The 20180-nt window shown below is 44.4% G+C and overlaps 1 protein-coding gene across 2 annotated transcripts in view; it reads right to left on the minus strand.

The window, feature by feature from the left end:
• Nucleotides 1–20180, minus strand: part of CPEB1 (cytoplasmic polyadenylation element binding protein 1) — a 2007200-nt gene that overhangs the window by 1728701 nt on the left and 258319 nt on the right. For both annotated transcript variants that reach the window (XM_044077812.1, XM_044077811.1), the window contains exon 3: nt 3362–3588. In XM_044077812.1, the coding sequence (XP_043933747.1) occupies nt 3362–3588 (227 nt within the window). The remainder of the gene's footprint in view (nt 1–3361; nt 3589–20180) is intronic.

Below are 20180 nucleotides of genomic sequence, written 5' to 3' on the forward strand. Positions count from 1 at the left end.
TTTTTGGTTTTGCATTCAACAGGAACTGCCAAAGACTCGGGGGAATCACAGCTGAATGCAACGTGTCAAACAAGATCTGGTTGGGAGGGTATGGTGCATTAGTGGAAGAGGGAGGAGCTCAATATCCAAATCCTTAAGTCTGGGAAAAACAGCTGAGTCGGAGAGACCAAATCAGTGAGGAAGAACGAAGGGCAGCATCCAGATTACAGAGTTTAACGATACAGACTTTTTGTAGAAAAAGTCACAAATGAAGGAGCCTTTCAAAGAGCATTTTAAAATGCTGATCTTTGCAGATGCTTTGCTTCTATCAACTTTTGAACACATGCCAATTTTACAAGCAGACCATACAGACATTAAGCATTTCTGCTTTATCCATTTCTGCAGCTGGGGAAACCAAATCGCATCATATTGCAAATCACCACACCAGATGTATTCTTGCATATCAAACCTCAAGGAAATAATGTGCTTCAGCAATGGCCATAGCAGTGTGTACTCTCATCAGGGATAATTGCAGTTTTGTCTTCAGCAGACGTTGCAATCTGTTTTTGAAAATTGATTTGAAGGATTCTCTGGCCTATTTGTAAACAATCATCCATGACCGGTAGAAGTGAGATATACTGGCCATGCATTAAATCATGGTGTGGCTTATTTTAATTCAACTGGGGTCCCATCAACCCTGTCAGGACAGTTCAAAAGTGACAGATCTGGACTACAAAATATTTTAGCCAGTTTTCTAGGAGTAGAAAAGATGCAAGCTGTAGTAAAAATAGAACAAAGCACTCTGCTGAAGTAGATGTAAAGACTGGTTAAAGAAAGGCAAGACAGTGATGGAAGAGGAGGAAAAAGGAATACCATAAAAATTTTACCCTAGAGCAAACATCCATACAGATGACTAGGAAGAAAAAAAAATCAGCTAACCTGATTTTGTGCCCCCCCCCCCCCCCCCCCCACAAACACACATTTCATAACCAGAAAAAAAAAATTAACGCCAAAAATAGACAGGAGTGCAAAATTAATCTTTAGTTGCCTACTGGGTAAGCATAGCATAGGTCTGAAGTACCTACAGTAATCAACGTATCAAAAATAATTCAAGGAATATAAACTGGGAAAGTGTGGCAAAAGGACAGTCCAAGTCAAATTCTGAAGTACTCTGTATACAATAACCATCCGCTGAATGCTCAGCAATATGTACAATTTCTTCTTAGAAATTGAGAGGTGCTTCAGGATTGGGAGTCCGTCTGTAGCTCCTTGTACAATGGTGGCTCAAAGAAAGTAAGCAACTGCATATCCATTTCTCTTTCATCACAAGAAAGGGTAGGGAAAAGAAATGAGTAGGTGGTTGTGGAAAAGCAGTTTAGTGTGCAGTCAGCCAATATTCATGGCTTCACAAGGTAGAGTCATGCCAGTGAAACCACATCCACTTCTATGCCAGGAATCTGGTATTTCAGTAAGATCCTTCAACTCTTAAATCTCTTATGTGGATATATGGTATCAAAGGGCTCAACTTGTGGGCAGTAAATTCACTTAATGACTAGAGAGAGGATGGCAGCTGCCAGAGGATAGCGTCAAGAGAAAATCCAGCAAGAGAAGTGCCAAAAGTTATAACAGCATCCAGTGCTATTCATACATGGCACACTGTCAGTGTCAGAAGACTCAAAGATAGCTAGCCATCACAATTGAGTGCCTCCAAGAGACATTCTACAGCTTACAGGAAAAGCTAGACAGGTGGTTGTACCAAAATTATGCACTTGTCTGGGTTGTGGAAGGTCAATGGATCCAGGAAAAAAATACATGCCTGACGCATAAGGGAAAGCAGTTTGGCTCCGTGTACCACACCCAAGCTACATATTACATGCAGTGTAGAAAGTTTTACAATTTAACAGTCTCCTTGCATCACCCAGGAAGTGGTGGGCGACAAATTGCCAACAAAAGCCTTCCACTCAACAGGCTGATAAAACTGGATTTGTACTATGTATGCAAACACAAGGGAATCCTATTTCTGAGAATGTGGTGGTACCTGTAGCAAACAGAGCCATAAAAGGCTGAGCAAGGAAAAGGACTACTTAACTCAAACAGCACACATGGTTTTTCACTGGCATTTGTGGAAATGTGCTTGCCACCAGTTAAGACCAGTGTCCCCATCAACCTTCAAATAAACAGGACACTGCACAAAAATTACTTCCAAAGGTTATTCTACTAGTTACCATGTGGCATAAAAAATAAAAGTAGCAAAGGTCATCTGTCAAAGAATACACTCTAGGCTAGCATAAGAAATAGGATCAATTAATTTTTGGGTAAACTAAAACCAATTTAACATCTAGAAAAGGCACATTTATAAACATTTTTCTTCCAGCATCCAAGCATCCCTGTGGCAGAGCAAAATGCTCAGTTTAACAGAAGCCACCATCCTGTACCTTAACAGCACTTTTACTATCTGACATTTCTATTAATCCACTGTATATGGCAAGGACCAATATGGCACTCTTATGCTATTTCGAAATAAAGTGGTATAGTATGTGAATAACCAATGCTGTTCCACAGCTGCAAGCAATGGAACCCAGAGAAACAGCTGCAAGACAATTGACATTAATGGGCCAGCCCGATGGATCACAGGCAAGGAGTCCAGAGTTCAGAACACATTCAGACTTCCAGTGGGACTGGGGGAGGGGGGGGGAGGGGCAATGATTAAATTGTTTAATCTAGGATACCCAGCAAAAAATAACTGGAGGAATTTGGTAACAGGCCTGAGTGGAAGCACAAGACAACAGCCCAAAGCTGTGTAGGGTCAGAGAAGATTAAAGTGACAAATAAAATGGGCCAAATTAAGGCAAAAGTCAACTTTATACCCAATTCTGCTTCACTTCCTAGACTTGCTGTTCAGGACACTGTACAATGGGACAAATACCTTGTTCACCAGACACTAGGAAGCCAAGTCAATATTTTTCAAAACTAACTTGCAAAGACTGACGAGCAGAAAGACCATGGCTGAATTATGTTAAACAGATCAGAACCAAAGTATACATTAAAAAGGTAAATACATTATTGATTTTTATACAACCCACTGCAGTAATTTCACATTCTTTCACTTACCTTTCCCAAAATGAAAAGTTGTAATTTATCAGAATGACTAACAATCTGCCCTAAAAATAACTGGTTACAGATTTTTTTGTACGAGGTCATAGCTACAAATGAAGCCAAACACCCATTTTAAACTTGCTCAAAAATACAATGTGCAGCTACCCCACCAAGTTAACCACTAGGTAGTGTTCTCATTAAACATTTACAATATTTGAGCTGATGAAAATTCAGTAAAAACTATCAAATTTGAATTCAATCATCTACTGTAAAATACAAAACTTACTATCAAGTCAGACAGGTGGTCTGATCCAGAGCTAAAACCACTTGTATCTGAATCAGAGGGGCTGCTTGATCGGGAGTCCAACACAGAACGACTTTCCATTCGAGTGCTCCTTACAACTGGGGAGGAAAGTTTGTCCATCAGGTCTGTACCAATAGGGTCAATGGATGTAAAGCCCAGTGGAGCCTTGGGCAGTAGGTTCTCTAGTGGACTGGAGAGCATGTTGAGGACTGAAAACAAGAAAAAAATTTACATTACCAAATTGAATTTCTCTAAGATGCTGTCTTTCAGTCCACAGAATTCTGGCAAAGATCTTTTAACCACTGGTCAGTCCTACTCTAGAACTAATCAAATCACTTCAGGCAAACCAAAGACAGGCAAAGTCAGTCCTCACCTGAACACATCTAGTACAAAGCAATGCATGAATCAGAGATGAAACTAGCAGAAAAGATTCTCTCTTCCACCGCTCCAAGAAAATGTTAACCCAAACTACTACTTTTCTGCATTACATTCCTTGTAACTATGTACAGCTAAACATGAAGGCAACTAACTGGCTAGCACAGCATTTCTCTAGTTTAGTCTCCCACTACCAATTATAGCTATCAAGTAGTGGAATGAGTTGGAACTAAATGAACAGGGGCAGTCCCAATGTGTGGGAATGAATAATCACCAGCCAATACAGTAAGAAAAAGTATATTGGATATTTTAAAAGTTATTTTTCAAATTTGTGCAAGTTAGTCTTATAACGGGACAGTAAAGAGGAAATCAAACTCATAGTTCACAACCACTATTAATGCTGCTAGATGGACAAACTACAGATTTACCAGGTAGATGAGCTGACCATTTTGAGCCACTATTCAGGCTAGTGACAGCAACTACAATACACCAATTAAAATACAATTGGAGAACTGTGATATACAGAATCTAAGGATAATCTGCGTATGTTACCAGCTAGGAGACACTGAATATAAGAGGTAAAGTTAAAACATGTATACAGATGATGCAAGATAAATGTTGACCCAAGAAATATGAACAGGTGAGAAAGTTTTACAAGTGCAAATAAATTAGCCAACGAAAACATGCATATGCCCAAATTACCAGAACATCCATAGCTCAAGGATGATCAATAAGCTAAAGTTATGTCCTTACCATAACACTAGATCAGTGTTTGTTTCCATCCTTCAATGGATGGGTTACCAGATCTGGCTACTGCCACTCAGACTTTGGATCCAGTGTTTAAACGTCTCCCCTCTAGGTAGCAAAATACCTCGGACTGAGTTTGCCCATACTATAGAATACACCTCACACACTATCGCCATAGAAAACTCATCACAGAAAGATAACTGTTCCTGACTGAGCTTAAAGAGTACATGATCAAGCCATGTGAAATTCATAGCAGTCACTCCAGAAGCAATGAAAATGATACCTGAAAGGGAAGGTAGTTAAAGGACGGAAGCATAAAACACAAGATTTATCATCGTGGTAAGTATATAACTTTTGTATCCGTTCTTCGGTATGTTCCTCAGTGGACAGTACAGAGCCCTCAGCGATCATAGATCTTGGGTCTCAAGGAAAAATTCTGGAGGATAGCTGATCCAAAGAAAGCCCTGTACCAGGACTAAAAAAATAAAACTCAAGATATGGCGGTATGGACATTCGATCAAGTAGCCGTGGCACAAATGTCCTCAATTGGTACCTTGGAGAAAGGCAATGGAGGTGGCAATGGACCTACCACAATAAGCTTTAGGAGTACCATGAAAAGAATCCCTACTTGTAAACAGGGGAAACATTCGTATAGCAATTGAGATGGGGCTACCTTGGATACTCCTTTACTCAATTTTGCTGGCAAGGAAAGTGCAATATTCTTGGTACAATGCTAATAAAACCTAACTATGCACATCCAAATATGCACCCCCCCCCCTTTACTGGCAAAACAGGGAACTAAAACAGGAGAGATGACAGGGTTGAGTGATGATTCAGAAGCTACCTTACAGAGAAAGGACAGATTTGTGACTCCACCCTTTTGGAAAACCAAATAAGGAGTGTGTGGGGGTCAGATACTCTTCATGCAGAAAAACTGCTACCAAAAATAGTTTTCCAAACAAGGCATTTCAAATCAACTGCCTTCAGGTTCAAAGGGGGGGTATTGGAAAGACCAATGGTGAATGACTCGGGGAGCAACAGGATCTCTACAAGAGATCGCAGCAAGAAAGTGCTGCTGCAAAATCCCTTAGACTGTTTCAGTGTAGGGGTGGACTGATTTTCCCCCAGTGCAAAAACTTGAGATCACTGCCAAATGAACCCTGACAGATTAACTAGGACCACCATGAAAGAAAGATGCCAAAAAGTCTAAGACAGCAAGAACAGGAGCTGAAAATGGAATTATACTCCTAGCTGAAGCAAAAATTGAATATCTTTTGCCTTTCTAAATCTTCCTAGTTGAAAGCTGCTGAGAGGAAGCCAGAAATGTGCACAACTTGGAATGAAAGCCTGGACTGTCCAACAATCAGAAAGTACAGTTGTGTTAACATAAATGTAGATGTTAGAGTGTATTCACTGTTGCAGTCCTCACATATGGGGTTATCTGGCTCCTGGTAGCCCTCAGTCGGCCCGGATACCAGAGTCCTTGGTATAGGACATCGGCTGCCTCCAGTTGTAAAACTGATGTCAGGTATAAAGGGTGGCAGCTGACACCAACTGTCAGGAGCCCCCAAAAGAAGGCTAACCCAGGAAGGTAGCACCCTAAACACGTCTTACAAAAAATAAAAATATAGTCTGTGCCTTAAGAAAAAAGGGGGAATGGAGGGTGGGAAACCAGGACTGCAACAGTGAATACACTAACATCTACATTTATGGTAAGTGTACACAACTGTACTATGTTCTTCGTGTTTCACTGCTGCAGTCCTCACATATGGGTTGATTCCCAAACTCCAGGAAAAAGACAAAGGGTGGAGGAAGGATCACATATTAAGGGTTGGTAAAAAGGCCCTGCAAAACCACAGAGGCAAAATCAGCCCTGGATTTAGAAAACAAAGGTACATTGTAATGCTTTGTGAAAGTATGGACAGAAGACCAAGTAGCTGCTTCTAGAATGCCCTTAGTAGGCACACCTCTCAGAAAAGCTGCAGAGGTAGAGGCTGCTCTAGTACAATGGGTCCCAATACCCTGAGGGGGAACCTTCCCATGCTGTAGGTAACAAAAGTGAATACAATGAGCAATCCATTTTGAGATGGTTTGTTTTGAAATAGCTTTACCCTGAGCCCCAGGAGCGAAGTTAACCAACTGTTCAGATTTTCCAAAGGATTTAGTCCTAAGTAAAATCTCAGCTGTCTATGCACATCAAGAGTGCAGAATCCTTTCCCTTTTATTTTGGGGATTGTTGAAAAATGTAGGCAGGTGAATAGACTGGTTAAGGGTTAAACTGGAAACTACCTTAGGCATAAAGGAGGGATTAGTTCTCAGAGAAACCCGATCGGAGTGAAAAATAATGAAAGGTTCTACTGCCGTTAAGGCTTGCAGCTCAGATACCCTTCTAGCTGAAGTAATAGCTAAAAGGAAAGCAGTCTTCCAGGATAGAAACTTCAAGTCTGCAGAGGCAGCTGGTTCAAAGGGAGGCAGAGTAAGTTTTTCCAGGACAAAATTAAGATCCCAAGCAGGAGCTCTTCTGGGAGGTCTAAGATTACTAGCTCCCCTCAGGAACTGTCATCATGGGGTGAGAAAAAATGGGTTGCTCAAAACAATGAGCCGAAATTGCTGAAGCGTGAATTTTGAAGTAAAAGAAAGTGTACCATTAAGCTGTCCTGCTAGGTAGTCAAGAATTATGGCAAGAGAAGGATGAGAAGAGTCTTCTCCTTTAGCAAACATCCAAGAGCAAAATCTCTTCCATTTATCTGCATAGGATTTTCTGGTGCTAGGCCTCCTGGCCTCATGAAGAACTTCAACCACCTGTTGGGAAAGATTATTAGCATTAGCCAGGAAGTTAAATGCAGAGTTTTAAGATGAGGATGAAGGAACTTTCCACCTCCCTGAACCAGCAGATCTGGTACCAGGGGAAGATGCCAAGGCTGAGCCTGTGAAAGGCTGTGAAGGAGGGGATACCAGTGCTGCCTGAGCCAATCTGGTGCTATCAGAATAGCCTTTGTTTTTTCTTCCCTTATCTTTAGCAGCACTATGGGAAGAAGCGGAGCAGGGAATGCATAAACTGAGACATGTATCCATGGGAAGGACGTATCCACCCTCCAAGCTTTGTTGTGGAACTCCCTGGTGCAGAAGGTTGGAAGGAGATGATTGGTGTGAGAGAAAAGATCTACTTGTGGGGTGCCCCAATAATGAGTGATGCGATGGAAAATGTCCTTGTTCAGTTGCCACTCGTGAGGATCCAGAACATGCCTGCTCAAATGATCCGCCAAGGAGTTTAGCCTCCCTGGAAGATACTGGGCTATTAGATGTAAGCCCATGGATGCTGCTATGGACCATAGCCTCATGCTTTGTCTGCACAAGGGGTAAGAGCGAGTCCCCCTCTTGCTTGATGTACCACATGACTGTGGTACTGTCTGTCCTGATCAGAGTCCCAGGGTAGAGTAGGTCCTTGAAAGCCAGCAAGGCCTGCTGCACTGACAGTCTAGGTTTATGTGCAGATGAATCTGCTGGTTGCTCAAAGTCCCCTGTATGGCCCTGCCTTCCAGATAAGCCCCCATGCAACATCTGAGGCGTCTGTGGTGAGAGTGTGGCTGGCAGGCACTGGGTGGAAAGGCAGACCACTTGTTCTGAGAACAGGCTGTTGCCCACCAGAGGAACTCCATTTGCAGACAGGGAATCAGGGGAAGAATCAAGCCCAGGTAGTGTGTGTGTTGACACCAAAGATTCTTAAAGTACCATTGAAGTTCTCATATGCAGCCTTACATATGGGATCATCAAAATACATGAAACCATGAACCCCAGTGCTTGCAGGAATTGCGTGGCAAAGAGCTGGGTCATGCTTGCCAAGTTCATGAAGCAGAAAGATCTTGCTTCTGTTGAGGGGGACCACCATCTGGGTGGCTGTATTCTGACTCGCTCCCAGGAAAACAATCTCCTTTGTAGGAACCAACTGACTTCTTTTCATTGAGAGTGTAACCCACAGAGGTGAGAATGTTCTTCACAAAATCCAAATCCTTTTCTAGTTGTTCTGGGGAGTTTGCTTGAATGAGACTGTCATCCAGGTAAGGTTAAATCTGAATGTTTCTCTGCCTGCAAAAAGCAATGGCTGGAGCCAGGCACTTGGTAAAAACGCTGGGAGCAGTAGATAAGCCAAAGGGCAATGCAGAGAATTGAAAGTGTTGCTCCCCAGCCCTGAAACGAACTGCCTGCAACTTTCCCTTATTGGGATGTGCAGATAAGTCTCCTTGAGATCCAAAGTTACCAGCCATGAATCCTTGCCCAGCACTGGTAGTAACTGTTGAAGGTTAAGCATCCTGAATTTGGGAATCACCAGAAAAGTGTTTAGAATGGACAGATCCAGAATAGGGCACCAGGTGCCCCCTTTCTTGGGTACCAGAAAAAGCCTTGAATAAAAACCTAAGCCTGCCTGATTTGCAGGAACTGGCTCCATATCCAGAGAAGAAATTTGAGTTTCTACCTCTGTCCTGAAAGTTCTAGGTATGTCTGCGTACCCTTGTAAAACAGGGAAGTTGTGAAAGTAAAACCTGTACCCTTGGTTTACTATACTGAGTACCCATTTGTTGTCTGTGATGGCAGACCATACCTCTGCGAACCTGGCTAACTTTCCACCAAAAGGAAACCCAGGGTCTGCAGAGATGGGCACAAGAAAGCCGGAGTCATTGAGAAGGTTTGCTTTGGGAAGCTGGCTTAGAACTCCCCGATTTAGATCAAAAATGCCATTGTTTAGCCCTTTGAGAAGCAGAAGCCTGCCCTCTGGGAGATCTGAAAGTCCTAGGCCTAGAGCGACCCTGCTTGCCAGGATCAGGGAAATACCAATTCTTGTTAAGATAATGCCTACTAAACTGAGGCTGAACCTGAAGGAAATCTTTTACAGCTTGCATAGATTTTGCCTTATCCTCCAACTTTAGTACCTCCTCAGTCTTATTACCAAAAAGATTGTTCTTGTGTAAAGGAACATCCAGCAACTTAGATTTAACTGGTTCGGAAAGAGGTTGCTGCCTAAGCCAAGCATGCCTTCCGATTACGGAACCAGTGGCTGCTGCTATGCAGAAAGCCTCCAAATTGTCAAAACACAATGAAGTGAATGCTTAACTAAAGTGGCAGAATTCAGTAAGTCTTGTAAATCTTTGTTCTCCATCATGGAAGGAATATCTCCAAGTTTAGCCTTAATAGCCTCCAAAGTATGCTGCTGATACTTAAGCATGTGAAAAAGAATTCACAGATCTAATGGCAAGAGTTGCAGAGGTATAGACTTTTACCCCACCTGTCCAAGGCCCTAGACTCCTTATCAGAAGGCACAGGGTTTTTAGCAATAGTAGCCTTAACATTCTTGGGGCCTCGAGAAATAATTTCTGGATCAGCAATAGGGTTTTTAAAAAGGAATTTATGAGATTCAGGAACTCTATACCTATCCAGTTTTCTGGGGGCAGGAGGAACAGAATTAGGAGTTAAAAAATAATTTTCCATGAAATTATCCACAACTTCCAAAACTGGAGGTATAGCCAGAGGCTTATGCTGTGGCAAATCTAAAAATTCCCCAATTCTTTTCCAAGACTGGAAAATCCTGACATTTCCATTTAAAATGCTCCCCAACAGTATTCAAAGTATCCCCAAAGGAAAAATCTTCTGGAGGGGAGGCAGAAGGGAGAGAGTCCTCAGCATCCGAACCCTCAAAGCCAGAAAAGTTGAGAATTTCCTTCTTCACCAGCAGACATACTGGAAATCTCAGAATCCGAGACAGACAAAACATCAGGAGATAACTCCCTATCCCTCTTTGAAGGGGGGAGATGACAGCCCCTAATCAGGGAAAGATCACCAGCCATCTTTACCAACTGAGACTGAGGCACAGGAGGGGAGGCTGATGCCTGCTTGTGAGTAGGTTTACGGCTGGAAGGTTTACTAGCAATCCGGGGGGACTCAGGAGGCCTAGCAACTGCAAAAGTCTGAACTAAGGTAGTCTGTCCGGTTCTGGTCTCATGTCAAAAAGAGGCGTCAAAAGCTGGTACCTGCAAAGCAGCTCTGGACCCATCTGAGGTGGCGATAGGTGGAGGGTCTGAAGACGAAATAGCAGCCTGCGGCATGAAAGACTCTTAAGGCCTCGGCAGAGGCTTGTGTCTGAATATCTGTGGACTGCAGGGGCAGCGAAAGCGCCTCACTGACTACCGCTGTGCTGACGACAAATTTCACCGCTGCATTGTCAGTAGATTTAACCATAGGCCTGTTGCTATCCTTGCCTTTGCGTTTTCTAGGTATATCTGAAGTCGGGAGACCAGAAGACGACATACCTAGGCCACACTAAAATGCTTATACAAAATCTTAGCTCTACGGTGTATGGTACGCAGGTTAAAGGAAGCACCGAGATCACAGTTTGGGACGTCGTGCTCAACGCCCAAACAAGTTACAGTAGGAATGGAAAGCAGTGCGGAATCTGTTTTCCACAGGCAAGACAGTTAACTTTGTCTGACATTTATTAAAGCAAGAAAAGAGGATCCCCATCGGGGTACTTATCTGAAGGAGTCTTCAACTTGGTAGTCTGAAAGCAAAACAAAGGTAAACTGCCAACCGGCACTAGGGCGAATTGCATATGCTGCGGGCTCCGCAGCAAGAAAGACTGGGGAAATGGCGATGGCTGCCACACTTTATACCGGACGTTCTGACAGTTTTACAACCAGCAGCAGCTGACGTCATACCAAGGACTCTGGTATTCAGGCTGACTGAGGGCTACCAGGAGACAGATAACCCCATATGTGAGGACTGCAACAGTGAAACACGAAGAACATCTGAAGAAACCATGTGGTGACCTTCTGGGCTTCAAAGTTTGGGTTAGGCTTCCTAGACTAGTGAAGATCTGGAACAGGGTCCAGCCTCCATGGACAGTTGCATCAGATGAGACCAAAGAAAGGGAAACATCTGTTAAGGCCAGAATAGAGCAATAAGAATCACTGTTGCCTTTCTTCGCATTGCTTTCTGCAGAAACTTTAGGATGACAGGAGTAGGTAGATAGGCATAAAGGAGAAAGTACAGTTGTGCACACTTACCATAAATGTAGATGCTCAAGTGTCTTCACTGTTGCAGTCATCACATTTGGGTTACCCCTGCTGGGTAGCCCTCGGCCAGGCCTGAATACCAGAGACTTAGTATTTCTGCACTGGTTGCTGTCACCTGAAGACTGACATCAGGTTGGCAGGGGTATAAAGGAAGACAGCCAATGCAATTACATCAGTTTTTTTGCCCTAACCGGTCAGGAGCCCCCCAAAGTAAGAGGCCAGGCACTGGTGGCAGGACCCCACCAGTGGAAACAAAATATCAATAAATCCCTCCTAAGGAGAGCAACAACGAAGAGTAACAAAGAAAAAGGGGGCAGGAGGAAGGGAAACCAGGACTGCAACAGTGAAGACACTAACATCTACATTTATGGTAAGTGTACACAACTGTACTATGTTCTTTGCATTTCACTGTTGCAGTCATCAAATTTGGGTAGATTCCCAAAGCTGAGGAAAAGGGTGGAGGCAGTCAAGGAGGCTAGGGGATGGCTAGCATGCCCTGCAGACTGCAGAGGTAAAACCTACCATGGATTTAGAAGAGAGGCAGGTGGTAATGTTTGGTAAAGGTGTGAAAAGATGTCCAGGTGGCAGCCTCGAGGATGTCCCTGGTGGGGTCTCCTCTGAGGAATGCAGCAGAGGTGGAGTCTGCTTTGGTGGAGTGGGTTCTGACCCCCTTGGGTGGAAGCTTGCCATGCTGCTTGTAGCAGAAATGTATGCAGTCTGCTATTCCTTTGGAAATGGTTTTCTTGGAGATGGCTTTGCCCTCTGCCCCTGAAGCAAAGTTAACCATCAGTTGATCAGATATGCTGAAGGGTTTAGTCCTGTCCAGACAATATCTGAGCTGTCTGTGCACATCTAGAGTGCAGGATCCTTTCCCATTTAGAGGGTTAGGAAAGTAGGTGGGCAAATGGATGGATTGGTGGAGAGCCACACTTGAAACCACCTTGGGCATGAAGGATGGATTAGTTCTGAGGGATACCCTTGTCTGTATGGAAGATGAAGGGTTCCACTGTCATGAGTGCTTGCAGCTCAGAGACTCTTCTGGGTAAAATGATGGCCAAAAGGAAGGCGGTCTTCCAAGAGAAACTTTAGCTATGCAGAAGAAGCTGGTTCGAAAGGAGGCAGCGTGAGCTTTTCCAAGACAAAGTTATGGTCCGAAGCCAGTGTTGGTACCCATCTGGGGGCCTCAGGTTGTTAGCCCCTCTGAGGAACTACTTGATCAGGGGGTGTGAAAAAAAAATAGGCTGCTCAGTGGGAAAATGAGTAGACAGAGGCTTGCATTTCTATAGAGGAGAAAGAGACCACTGTGTAGTAGGTCAGCCAAGTAATCCAGGATGAGAGGGATGGAGGGATGTGCCGTACTTGCTCCCTTAGCTTGGATCCAGGTGCAGAACCTTTTCCATTTATCTGTGTAAGACGTTCTGCTGCTAGGGCATCTGGCATCTCGGATAACATCCAAAACCTGTTTACTGAGGAGGGCAGATTGGTCAGGGTTATATGCCAAGCTGCCAAATTGAGTGTCTGCAATTGGGGGTGCATGAATTCCCTTGCCCCCTGGGTTAGGAGGGTGGGAATCTAAGGGAGATTCCATGGGGGCAAGCGGCGGAGCAAGGGGCTCCAGTGCTGTCTAGGCCAATCTGGAGCTATGAGAATGGTCCTTTGTTTTTCCTCCCTTATTTTGATCAGTATCTTGGGAATGAACGGTAGGTGAGGAAAGGCATAAACAGAGAGGTTTACCCAGGGGAAGGACAGGGCATCTACTTTCCATGCCATGCAGTGATGCTCGCTGCTGCAGAATTTGCTGAGCTGATGTTTGGTGTGGAAGGCAAAGAGGTTGACCTCCGGGGGTTCCCAATTTCTGAGTTATTAGCAAGAATGCGTTTCTGTTGAGCTGCCACACCTGGGGGTCCAACAGCTTCCTGCTTAATTGGTCTGCCAGGGAGATGAGAGAGCCTGGTAGGTATTGTGTTACCAGGTGTAGCTGCAGGGAAGAGGCTGTGAACCAAAGGGTCATGGCCAGCCTGCACAGCAGGTAGGAGCGAGTCCCTCCCTGCTTGCTTATGTACCACATCACTGTGGTGTTGCCTGTTTTGGTCAAGAGAGCCCCTGGAGAGAGAAGGGGTTTGAAAGTAATAAAGGCCTGCTGCACAGCCATCTTTTTTTTTTTTTTTAGATGTACAGGAGCTGCTGCTGGGGGTTCTATTGGCTTTGTGTGCACCTGCCGTCCAGGTGTGCACCCCACACGTAGTCTGATGCATCTGTGGTGATGGTCTGGGTGGCAGGTTGTGGGCAAAAGGGCAGTCCCTTGTGGTGGGAAGCAGGCTGTTGCCCACCAAATAAAATCCTCCCTCAGGCAAGGGATAATTGGTAAGTTTCCAGATCTTGAGTGTGTTGACACCAAAGGCTCTTTAGGTACTACTGAAGTTTCCTCATATGCAGTCTGGCATATGGAATAAGGAGTATGCAAGCTGCCATGAACCCCAGGGCTTGCAGGATTTCCCTTGCAGAAAGGTGAGGCCTGGTGGCCACTTGAGAGAAGCTGATAGGAAACTGTTTCTCTGGTGTTAAGCATGTCATCTGGGATAGTGTTGTCTAGACTTGCTCCAAGGAAGATCATCCTTTTGGTGGGTACCAGTTTGGATTTCTTTTCATTGACTGTGTACCCTAAGGAGGTTAGTAAGTCCTTTACAAAGGCCAGATCTTTGAGTAGCTTTTCCTGGCTGTCTGCCTGAATAAGGCAGTCATCTACGTAGGGATAAATTTGAATATTTGCCTGCAAAAAGCAATGGCAGGAGACAGGTATTTTGTGAAAACTCTGGGAGCAATAGATAAGCCAAAAAAAAACCTGCACAGAACTGAAAGTTTTGAGATCCTGCCCTGAAGCGAAGATGTTTTCTGTAGGACTCCCTGATGGGAATGTGGAGGTAGGCCTCTTGGGTCCAAGGTGACTAGCCAAGCACCCTTGGACAGCATGGATAGCAGGTGCTGGAGGGTGAGCATTTTGGGATCACCCAGAAGGTGTTTAGAATGGACAGGTCAAGGACAGGGCGCCAGGTGCCCGCTTTCCTGGGTTCCATAAAAGTCTGGAGTAGAAGCCTTGGCCTATATGTTCTGCAGGAATGTGTTCTACTGCTCCCAAGGAGAGCAGGGTATGAATTCGCTTTTGAGCCTCTGCCCACTGATTTGGTGGTAGATATGGGAACCCTTTGTGGGTTGGAAGGGTGTGGAAGGAGAATTTGTACCCCTGAGACACAATGTTCAGAACCCACTGGTCCTTGGTAATGGTGCTCGAGTGAAGGGAGAAATTTCCTCCTAAGGGAATGTGATGGTGGGCAGAGGCGAGGTAGGGAGGGAGTGAGTCATTGTGAGCTTTTGCCATAAGGAGGTGGCTTAGAAAGTACAGTTGTGTACCTACCATAAATATAGATGTTCGAGTGCTAATACAGCTGCAGTAATCACAGATGGGTTTTCAGTCAGGCGGTCCTCGGTCAGCAATTCCAAAGTCTTGGTCCGGCCGGTTGTCGCCGCTACTCTTCTGACGTCAGTAAGGCCAGAGTATATAAGACACAGCCGACGCCATGTTCTTCAGTCTTTCTTGCCCCAGATGTCAGGTGCCCCCAAAAGGAAGGCAATACATAAATAAGGCTTATCTACATATGCAGGCAAATGCAATGTAATGCAAAATCAGTGTAAGCAAGCAAATAAAACATAGCAGGATAACCCAGTCAGGTGGTATGAAGAGGTTGTTAGGCCCCATGCCTTTACCAAGTGGGGAAGGAGGGAGGGAAACCTGTACTGCAGCTGTATTAGCACTCTAACATCTACATTTATGGTAGGTGCAAAACTGTACTATGTTCATCGTGCATACAGCTGCAGTAATCACAGATGGGTAGAGTCCCAAAGCTATGCATAGGGTGGTAAGTACTATGAGGAAAGTACAGTTTTGTACCTACCATAAATGTAGATGTTCGAGGATCCACATTGCTGCAGTCCTAACTATTGGGTAGTCCGCTGTCCAGTCGGCCCGAATACCAAAGTATATGGCTGACGTCGGTCAGGGCGCATTAGACTGACGACAGTACGTCAGGGTACTAATGCGCATGACCGACGTCATATCCTCAGTCTTTTCTTGCCCCAGATGTCAGAAGACCCTGAAAAGATAAGGCCAAAAACCAAAAACTCCCAACATATCTGCACCAATAAATATATACAAAATATACAAAATTAGCAGAATATGACCTCACCTACACAACCACCCCTAAACACAGAGGGGAAGGAGGGAGGGTAAATTGGACTGCAGCAATGTGGATCCTCGAACATCTACATTTATGGTAGGTACAAAACTGTACTATGTTCTTCATTCCACATTGCTGCAGTCCTAACTATTGGGTAGAATCCCAAAGCAGAGGTAAGGGAGGCTGGCAAATCATAAAGAAGCAGGAGCTGACAACATGCCTTGCAAAATAGCTGTGGCAAAACCAGCCCTAGACTTAGAGTAGAGAGGAAGGTGATAATGCTTAGAGAAAGTATGCACTGAACTCCAAGTAGCTGCCTCCAAAATATCCTTAGTTGCCACCCCTCAGAAATGCTGTTGAAGTGGCAGTAGCCCTAGTGGAATGAGGCCTAATCCCAGCTGGAATCTCCTTGCCATGATGGGAATAACAAAATGTAATGCAACACCCAATCCATCTAGAAATAGTTTGTTTTGACACAGGCTTGCCCTGAGAACTCAAAGCAAAAGAAACAAACAACTGCTGAGACTGCCTAAAATCCTTAGTCCTGCTCAAATAATAACGCAATTGCCTGTGTACATCTAAAGTGTGCAAAATCTTTCCCCTTTATTTTGGGGATCTGCATAAAAAGTAGGCAAATGAATAGTTTGGTTTAAAGCCACACTAGAAACCACCTTAGGCATAAAGGAAGGATTAGTACGTAAAGATACTCTATCCTTATGAAAAATCAAAAGGCTCCACTGCCATAAGGGCCTGCAACTCAGAAACCCTTCTTGCAGAAGTAATGGCCAACAAAAAAGCAGTCTTCCATGACAAGTATTTCAATTCAGTAGTAGCCGCAGGCTCAAAAGGTTGTAGAGTAAGTTTCTCCAACACAAAATTGAGATCCCAAGCAGGAGTAGGAGCTCTACGGGGTCTTATATTCTTTGCCCCTCTAAGAAATTGCTTGAACAAAGGATGCGAAAACAGCGGTGGGTCACAATCATAGTGAGCTGAAATTGCTGCAGCATGAATCTTAATGGAAGAGAAAGACAAACCTTTGTCCAATAACTCAGTAAGATATTGAAGAGCCACACTCAAATTAGGCTCAGAAATCTCCAAATTGTTTGCTGCACTCCAAAATAAAAATCTCTTCCATTTTTCTGCGTACACTTTCCTTGTACTAGGCCTCCTGGCTTCCATAATCACATTTAAAACTTGTTGAGGAAGTTGAGACCTGCTGTCTTTCAAAACAGAATATGCCAGGCTGTTAGATGGAGAGTGAAGCTTGACATTGAGCAGGTGACCTTCTCTCTGAGACAACAGGTGTGGAATCAAGGGTAAAGGCCATGGAAGCTTCTTTACCAGACTCCTCAGTAATGGGTACCAGTGTTGCCGAGGCCAATCTGGAGCTATTAAAATCATCCTTGGCTTGTCTTGTCTGACCTTTAGAAGCACCTTTGGAAGAAGAGGCAGAGGTGGAAACGCATACACATGAAGATTTTTCCAACTAAAAGAAAGAGCATCCACTTTCCAAGCTGTGTGATGAAACCTCTTTGTGCAAAACTTTGGCAGCTGGTGGTTTAGTGGAGAAGCGAACAGATCTATGTCTGGAGTTCCCCAGGACACTGTCAACTTTTGAAATACATGAAGATCCAGTTTCCACTCGTGGGGATCCATGATTTGTCTGCTTAACACATCTGCTAAGGAGTTCTGTGCTCCCGGCAGAAACCTTGCCTGAAGAGTTAGTTGCAAGCTGAGCGCAGTCTCCCATAAAATCATTGCTTGCCTGCACAATGGGTAAGAATGTGTTCCCCCTTGTTTGTTGATGTACCACATGACAGTTGTGTTGTCTGTTAGAATCAACACCTGCCCTGGAAGAAGTAACTCCTTGAAAGCCATTAATGCAAACTGGACTGCTAACATCTCCTTCATGTTGATATGTAGATGCTGTAGTCTGACAGGCCACTTGTCTTGTATCCACTTTCCATTTAGATGAGCTCCCCAAGCAATGTCTGAGGCATCTGTCGTTAGAGTCGGACTAGCCTCTGGCCGGGTCACAGAGAGTTCCTTGTTTAGGTGACATTCCTGAGCCCACCACCAAAATTCCTTTTGAATGCAAGGTATTATTTGAATGACAGTGTCCAAATCCTGGCAGTGCTGTGTCCATACATTTTTGAGATACCATTGTAGCTTCCTCATATGCAGTTTGGCATTGGGAAGCACCAGAATACAAGATGCCATGAACCCTAAGGCTTGAAGGACTGTCCTTGCAGTCAACCCGGACTGAAGAGATAGTTGATGGAAGTAACTGGAAAGATTCTTTTGTTTTTCCGGGGTTAAAAAGGCCATCTGGGCTGCTGTATTCAGTCTCACACCCAGAAAGCACATGTCTTGAGAGGGTACTAGACTGGACTTTATTTCGTTCACAGAATACCCTAGGCATCTTAGCACTGCTATGACAAATTCCAAATGCTGTAGAAGGTCTTCCTTTTCTTGAGCCAGAATCAGGCAATCGTCCAAGTAAGGATAGATTTGAATTCCTTTTAGCCTGAAGTAAGCTATCACTGGAGCCAGAACCTTTGTGAATACTCTGGGCGCAGTAGATAAGCCAAAGGGCAATGCAGAGAACTGATAATGAGAATTTCCAGCTCGAAAACGCAGAGACTTTCTGCAACTTAGTCTTATAGGCACATGAAGGTAAGCTTCCTTGAGATCTAAAGTTACCATCCAGTGATCTTTGCCCAGCAGAGGTAAAAGCTGTTGTAACGTCAACATTTTGAACTTGGGAATGTCCAGATAACTGTTGAGGATAGATAAATCCAAAATTGGTCTCCACGTGTTCCCCTTCTTCGGTACTAGGAACAGGCGAGAATAAAATCCTAGGCCCCTTTCTGGCACAGGAACCGCTGAATGGCCCCTATTTGGAGTAACAGAGAAATTTGCTTGTGAGCCTCTTGTCTTTGTAGAGGAGGAATGTCTGGCATGCCTTTGAAAGGAGGCAAGGTATGGAAATAAAACCTGTAACCGTGGTGAATGATATCCAGAACCCATCTGTCTTGGGTAATTAAATCCCAATTTTCTTTGAAAAGAGACAGCCTTCCTCCCAACGGTGCTGCCAGGCGAGAATGAACTGGCAGCTGAAAAGGCAGGTCATTGGGTCTGCTTACGAAAGGACTGACCCCTGCCTCACCAGAAGTCTTAGCAGGGGAACTCCTGTCCTAGGCCTAAAAGAACCCTGAGCTCTGCCCCTACCACGCCTAGACCTACCCCTAGACTGGGAATCATAAGCAGGATAAGTCCATCCCTTAGCAGGCCAATTTCTACTAAACTTCGGAGGCTGCACCTGCAAAAATCTTTAACAGTTTGCATAGACTTAGCCTTGTCCTCCATTTTCTTCAAAACTGCTTCTACAGGCGAACCAAACAACACATCAGACTGCAAAGGAGCATCCAAAATCCGTGTCTTAACATGCTCAGCTAAATTCTGATCTCTCAACCAGGCGTGCCTACGAAGAACAGAACCAGTGGCAGCCACCCTGGAGGAGGCCTGCACAGCATCAAAACCACATTGCAAGGAAAGTTTACCCACCTGTTCAGACACATGAACTAAATCCTGCAACTCTTTACACTCAATACCTTCCGCCAGAGCATCCACCTTAGATTTCAACTGTGAAAGAAGATAATTCTGATATTTTAACACGTGAAACTGACAATTCAACCCCCTCATGGCTAAAGTGGAAGAAGTATACACTTTCTTTCCCCATCTATCCAAAGCCCTTGCCTCTTTATCAGGAGGGACAGGATTTTTAACAACTGAGGCCTTCACACCTTTAGGCCCCTGAGAGACAGTTTCCGGGTCTGCCCTAGGACTCTTAAAAAGATACTTATGAGCTTCAGGCACCCTATAATACCTATCCGGTTTAACTGGGGCAGGAGGCAAAGAATCAGGATTCAGTGAAGCCTCTGCAAAAACATCTTCCACCACATTCAAAACAGGAGGTATAGCTAAAGGCCTATGCTGGGGTAAAAACAAGAATTCCCTAAGCCTTTTCCTTGAATCAGAGAAATCTTGACCTTCCCATTTGAAATGCTCCCTCATGGAATGCAGAGTCTCTGAAAATGAAAAATCCTCAGGAGGAGAAGCTGAAGGAGTAGAATCATCCACATCAGAATCAGAATACGGAGGGTACTCCTGCAAGTCTTCAGCCGAAGACTCAGAAGCCTCCGAGCATTGTTCAAAACTGTCAAACTCAGGTTCCACTCTAGGCCTCTTATCAGGAGGGGGCATAGAACCCCTTATCATAGTAATCAAATCCTCTGCCATTTTAAGCATATGTTTCTTAGGCAAAGACCCAGAAGCACTAGGAGAAACCCCCACTGAAGCAAAACTTGGCCTGCCCCTCAA

Source organism: Protopterus annectens, chromosome 7.part0, assembly GCF_019279795.1.
Source record: "Protopterus annectens isolate FY-2018-M chromosome 7.part0, PAN1.0, whole genome shotgun sequence".
Taxonomy (NCBI): domain Eukaryota; kingdom Metazoa; phylum Chordata; order Ceratodontiformes; family Protopteridae; genus Protopterus; species Protopterus annectens.